The sequence below is a fragment of the Euphorbia lathyris genome, chromosome 1, assembly GCF_963576675.1.
Source record: "Euphorbia lathyris chromosome 1, ddEupLath1.1, whole genome shotgun sequence".
Lineage (NCBI taxonomy): Eukaryota > Viridiplantae > Streptophyta > Magnoliopsida > Malpighiales > Euphorbiaceae > Euphorbia > Euphorbia lathyris.
Window position 1 is genome coordinate 30587021 of NC_088910.1, and position 5935 is coordinate 30592955.

The 5935-nt window shown below is 36.3% G+C and overlaps 1 protein-coding gene across 2 annotated transcripts; it reads right to left on the bottom strand.

Moving 5' to 3' along the window:
• Window positions 1-3098: 3098 nt before the first annotated feature.
• On the bottom strand, window positions 3099-5935 carry LOC136226733 (uncharacterized). Of its 2 annotated transcripts, XM_066015382.1 has the most exons (8): window positions 5664-5935; window positions 5395-5523; window positions 5205-5244; window positions 4619-4694; window positions 4335-4535; window positions 3838-4044; window positions 3365-3752; window positions 3099-3267 (listed from the first exon to the last, which is right to left on the bottom strand). In XM_066015382.1, the coding sequence occupies exons 1-7, from the start codon at window positions 5704-5706 to the stop codon at window positions 3408-3410; spliced, it is 1041 nt and encodes a 346-aa protein (XP_065871454.1). In that variant the 5' UTR covers window positions 5707-5935; the 3' UTR covers window positions 3099-3267; window positions 3365-3407. The 2 variants fall into 2 exon arrangements, with proteins under 2 accessions (XP_065871454.1, XP_065871445.1); XM_066015373.1 differs by having other exon boundaries at window positions 3099-3752.

Below are 5935 nucleotides of genomic sequence, written 5' to 3' on the forward strand. Positions count from 1 at the left end.
AATAAAAATTTCAATATCTCCAATAAGTTTAAAGCAATAAAAAAAGATGAGAAAAAAAAAGAACAGAAAAAAAATCATTAGTTGAAAATTAGTCATTCAACCATCATAAATCATTCAACTCATATAATACAATTCATGAACCCATCTAAAAAAGTTAGTACTACCCAATATAACTCTCATAACTCATCCAACCCATCAAGTAGGATCCTTGTATGGATTGGGTAGAAACCTTATTATAACTCATTCAACCCATGTTTGACCACTTCTACTTATTAGAGTGAAATAAACGTTTTGCATTACATATCAAACGAATGGAGAAGATCAGATTTAGCTTCAACATATAAATATAACTTTATGGTTATTGGAAAGAGCGGATTTAACTTTTATATACAAAACAATGTAGTTTTTAAAACTGCAATTTCAAACTTCATTAACGATTTTTTTTTTTCAATCTGTCATTTTACGTGCTGGTTACGCTCTTTACATCTTCTGTTAATTGTAAAAAACTTATAGTTTTTTAATGAGGTGTGAAATTACATCGTTTAGTAAACGTTAGATTTAAGATTATTTTCTTTTGTACGTAAAAGCTAAATTTACTCTTGTCAATAATTATAGAATTAAATTTGTATGTGAATAATTCTGGCGGACGACCATGACAGATGTTGTAACCAGGGCGATGCTAGTATTATATGCCGTATGGTAGCAACGAAATAACCAAGTCTGGAACAAGACTTGCATAACGGCAGATGCAGCAGTACACTTGTATTCTTTAAGGAGTGGAAGGACTATCGAAAGGGAATGCAGGTGGCGAGGAAGACCGGTGTTACTGCTGACGTCCATTGGAGTAAACTGAAGCCTCGCTTCTTAAAATGTAACATTGATGGACCACTTTTCAACTCTGTCGAATCCAGTGGCATGGGAGTAATAGTGCGGATAGATGAGGGGAGTCTCAGTTGGGCGGTCAGGCAAGGAACGCAGAAGGTAGAGTTTGAAATTGATGCCAAGATCATAGTTGAGGGCATTCAGTCCAACCGAAAAGATTTACTGAGTTCGGAGCTGTCCTAAATGACTGTAAAGCTATATTTTAAGTAAACATAAATTTGTCAATCTCTTTTATTCATCGTTTAGCGAATAGAAATGACCATCTTATTACTCGGCAGTCTCTTTCCAATCTTAACGAACTCTGTTCATTTTTTATTCCTAGTTAGATTAGCGATGTAATTGCTAAGAACTTATATCTTTTAAATTAATGAAAGTTGTTAGTTTCTCCAAGGAAAAAAAAAAAGCCTAAAACTGTCACAGGAATAAGGAATTGCAAGATATTCTTAGCCAAGATTAATATTGTACTTGTAGCCATTAAGCTTGCTTTTTAATGTATTTACATTGTGTACTGGGTAAAACTTTAAAGCTAATAGCTTTAGTATGAGAAAACACTTAACCACGAAACATGTACTGAGACCCCTAATTATTGATGGATTCACTCCCAATCTTTTTTTTTTTATCATTTTACACTTTTTATTGATGGATTCACTCCCAATCATTTTTTTTTTATCATTTTACACTTTTTACCATTTGTTTCACCTACTCATGTTTGCTGCTACTGTAGTTGATACTAATAGGTAGCATATATTAGTTGTTTTTCTTTAAAAAACAGTTGTTTCAAATTTTTACCAACTTTTTGTCTCTTGTTAGACTTAAAAGGCAAAAAACAGTTCCGAAAATTGAAAACATACAAACACTAAACTTCTGATTCTAGTGGATTAACCTTGCTCCTTGTCACTTGTTTCAATACATCAAACCTTTTGATCCTTTGTTTTTATCACATTAAGCTCCTATTCGTCAAAAATAATTAGCCGTTCATGTTCACCCTGCCTGCCCGCACAATCCAACCGACCAAAATCAGACCTCGTTATAACCACCAACCATGAATCCACGATTTTCCATAAAACCCAAATCATGATCATAGATCGTATCAAAATGACAGAAGCAATTGTATTTTCACCCACAACCACACATTTTTCGGCTCTATCTTGCGGACATTTAGACAAGGTACCAAGAATGCTATTATGTCCAAGGGAAATATTATTACCAGCAGCATGTAACTCTTACAAACTGTTCTTAGAAAAATTACATAATTTCCTATTTCTGTATCTTTCTAATTTAAATGCATTTTCCCCGGCACACTTGATTGCTTATTATAACACCATGGCCCCCACTTACCAGCAGCAACTATGCCATCCATGTTTCCCAGATTTTACATGTCTTTCCTGCAAACTGGAATACAAACAAAGCTATTTGACATATATGCATTTTTTCAAGTTACCTCCAGGCACCATACAATTGCAAATTATATGTTTGCAAATGCAGCATAACCTTGCATCCCAGCCCACTGAAGTAGATTTTCAGACAAGTGTAAAATCTGACCCTGTTTGCAAATTATATGTTTGCATATGCTTCAAAGAGACGAAAACCACTCTACAAAGAAAATAGTTACCTATCATCGTCTGACCCTGATTTCGAAATTTTGACTCCAAAAAAACCTACTCCGTAAAAGAGGAGATCCATTTCTGCATTAAGATGAATAAGCAAAGCTTTTACACGTACTACCCTAACAGCGGTGTTACTAATGTGGACAACTAATGAAACATCCGAACAATTCAAGTCCCACCAAACAATGAGTCAGGAATGAAGGAAATGAATGATTATTACTACCTTGTAGCTTGTGAACATGATTACATGCTCTATATTGGAATCATGTTTCTGTTAAGAAAAAGCTAGTCACCTGTAAAATAATCTTAAGTTGTACGTGATTAATAACAGCAGATTTTAGAATTCTTCACCTTCACTGTTTAGCGGAGGAAGCAATACATTGTAGACAAAACTAAATCAACTTGAAAATTCAAACTACACTATGGCCAAGGTAGGAATAAGATTTGTGTTACCTCGAAAACATAATAGGAATAAGATTTGTGTTGCCACGAAGACATAATAGGAATAAGATTTATATGTTAACTCGAAGACATCATAGGAATAAGGTTTATGTGTTACCTCGAAGACAATCATAGGAATAAGATTTATGTGTTACCTTTGAAGACATAAAACCAAAGTCTCTATCAGCAGCAGTGGTCCAGAGACAATTGTGTAAAAGAAATTCAGTTCAGCCAAAGCCTAAAATGAACACAAGACTTACAATAGTATCAAGTCATACCTACCTCAACAGCTTTCTCCTCAATATATTGACGTAAGGGAGGTTTAGTCTCAACAAAGCTGTGAGATAGCAAAAAAAGGCTTTACCCATGATACTAATCAAACTCAGGACGCCAAAATAACATCCTCGTAAAGTTACAAGATATAAAAAGTCTACCTCATGTTTCAAATATCTTGGATAGCTATCTACACAATCCATTTTAATATGGACGAACTGGACTTCTAGGGGATCTTCTACGTCCATGTCTGACAGGGGAGCGTGACCTACTCCGGTCACGATATCTATCCCTCGCAGCATCTCTGGCATTCCTGGACCTCCAGTCTCTCCCCTTTCCTCCATCCCCATTACCTCTACCATTCCACTCTCGTGACCTTTCACGATCCCGGTGGCGGTCCCTCTCCCTTTCTCGGTCCCTATCATGATGTCTGTCCCTATCATCAGAGCCACTCCTCCTCTCAGATTCCTTCTCCCTCTGCTTCCTCTGCTCTTCTGCTTCCTTCTCCCTAGCTAGCCTCTCCTCTTCCCTCGCTTTCTCCTTTGCTTCCTGCAAATTGCATTTCTCATTCTTCCATGAGCAGAAAAAGAACAAAAATCTAAATTTTAAATTCAATGGCGAAAACTTATCTCACCTTGTATTCTGTGATGAAATCCCGCACCATGCCATAACCTATGTGCTGCTTTCCTACAACATGGGACTGGGTCCTCTCTGCAGCATCATTTGCAACTAGAAAAGAACCACAAATTTCACACAAGGCCATCTTTTTCTCCTGTGGAACCATCAATACTTTATCATTCTGGGATTGTATCAAGACCTTCTCGGTATTGAGTTCATCAACCTGCAAAAGTATCTCCAAAATTGTAATTTCATTTGTCATCACCTGTTAAATTTCGGGGAATTTTTTTACTTTGGAAAAAAGCAGCACATAACACAGCAAAGAACATGCAAGTAGAAACTGAAAGCATCTTAACACCAAAATGGTTGTTCTTGAAATGCATACTTAGTAATACATATAAAAGAGTTCCCTTATATCTATAGGTGGTCTTGTTTTTCTAATTTGTATAAGAATATTTTATGTTGTCAAGTTAGGGAGTTGGTAATGGAAGGTACGGGATAAAACAACAGAACCTTTTTCATGAGAGCTTGAGCTTCATCCACCTTTCCAGCTTCTCCGAGGGACTCCACTTGCACCAGTAGGTTCTTTATTTTCTCCTCCACAACGGAAAGCTGTTCAGACTTTTCAGCTGACAATGGAGGCGGTGGTATAGGTTCCTCCCCTTGAGCTAGGCGTTCTCGTCCACGTCTTACCCTCCTATCCAAATCCATCACCTATAATTGAGAAGAAACCAAAACTATTTTAACAAGACAAAATGAAGTACCAAAACAGAAGGAAGTGTATAAGTATAACCTACCAATTTCTCACATCGTTGAGCCAGTTCAAATTCAAATCTTGGTAAGTATCTGTCGTGTCTTGGAGACTTCTCGAAGCTAAAATCCAAAATCAACCATGCACCAATTAAAATTAGAATTACAACAAATAATCAGACATTTCATCTCTAGAGTCAAAGAGACATATTATGGACATTCTTTCACATACCGGATCAAATGCCTATAGACTTCAGATTTAGCATGCGCCACAAACACACAATTCAATATGCAATACATACAATGATTACAATCAAAAAGAATATTAAGTATAGAAAAAGAAAAAGCAACTAATATGTAAAGAATTCATCGCAGATTGAGTGGTTAAACTCCATCATACATACTAAGCAACTAATACCAAGCAGCAACAAATTCAAGAAAAACATATGAAATCTACTAACAATATTGTTGATAACTACCAAGTATGTATCAGATACTAGCATAGCTTTCACTAAGCAAACTCATATTTACAAATGAAAACATAGCATTTCAAATTGCCAATTCTCCTTATAACATGCAACAATCAAACATGAAGCTTAAAAAATCAAGTAGAAAGGATAAAAAAGTTCCCACCTTTCTTTCAATTTTGGATCATGAACTCTATCACATGGCCCTGACACAGAAACAACACAACAAAAACTAAGTAAAACCCTCAATGCTTCAAATATAACAAGAAACTCGTGGAATCACAAATGCTCCAAGCCTCCGACCATAAGGAGATAAACAAGTAAACGTGAGGGGGAAATTAAAGATAGAAACGCACCGAGATCGCTTTTAGTGTTGACAAAGAGATCATGAGGACAAAATCGAGCCATATAAAATGGACAGACTTCCTTGGATTCCCAAGTTATTTCCTTGTAATCTTTTCTCTGTTCGTCAGTTAAATTACGATCTGAAAATTCACCATTGCGAAATCAACAACGATTAGACGCAAGCCAATAGCAGAGCTTGAAGAACAATCAACATATAAGAAAAAGATAGTGGGAATAAAAAATTCCAAATCATCTGAATGCGTGAAAAAGCTTCAAATACCTGCACCCATGAGTTCGTCAAGCATAGCTCTCTGGAGGTCCATGGCCGGGATTCGAAATTGGAGACTTCTAAGAAATGTCAAAGGAAAAGAGAGACAGGCTTGAAGCGAGTTTTGGAAATTGCAGAGAGAGTCTAGGGTTCGGCTGAGTCTGAAATCCGTATTGATAATATGTCGGATGCAGGAATAAACTCCGTGAGCTCAGCTTAGAGGCTAAAGCAGTCCAGTTCAATTATCACTTTTTTTATTTTATTTTTTTCCCGCAGATTATCGG

Excerpts from the sequence above, each read along its gene's own strand:
- LOC136226733 (XM_066015382.1), bottom strand. The coding sequence starts at position 5,706 with ATGGACCTCCAGAGAGCTATGCTTGACGAACTCATGGGTGCAG. Across the intron at positions 5,245-5,394 it reads CAACACTAAAAGCGATCTCG|GGCCATGTGATAGAGTTCAT; the intron begins GTGCGTTTCTAT and ends TTTCTGTGTCAG. Across the intron at positions 3,753-3,837 it reads ATTTCATCACAGAATACAAG|GAAGCAAAGGAGAAAGCGAG; the intron begins GTGAGATAAGTT and ends TGCAATTTGCAG.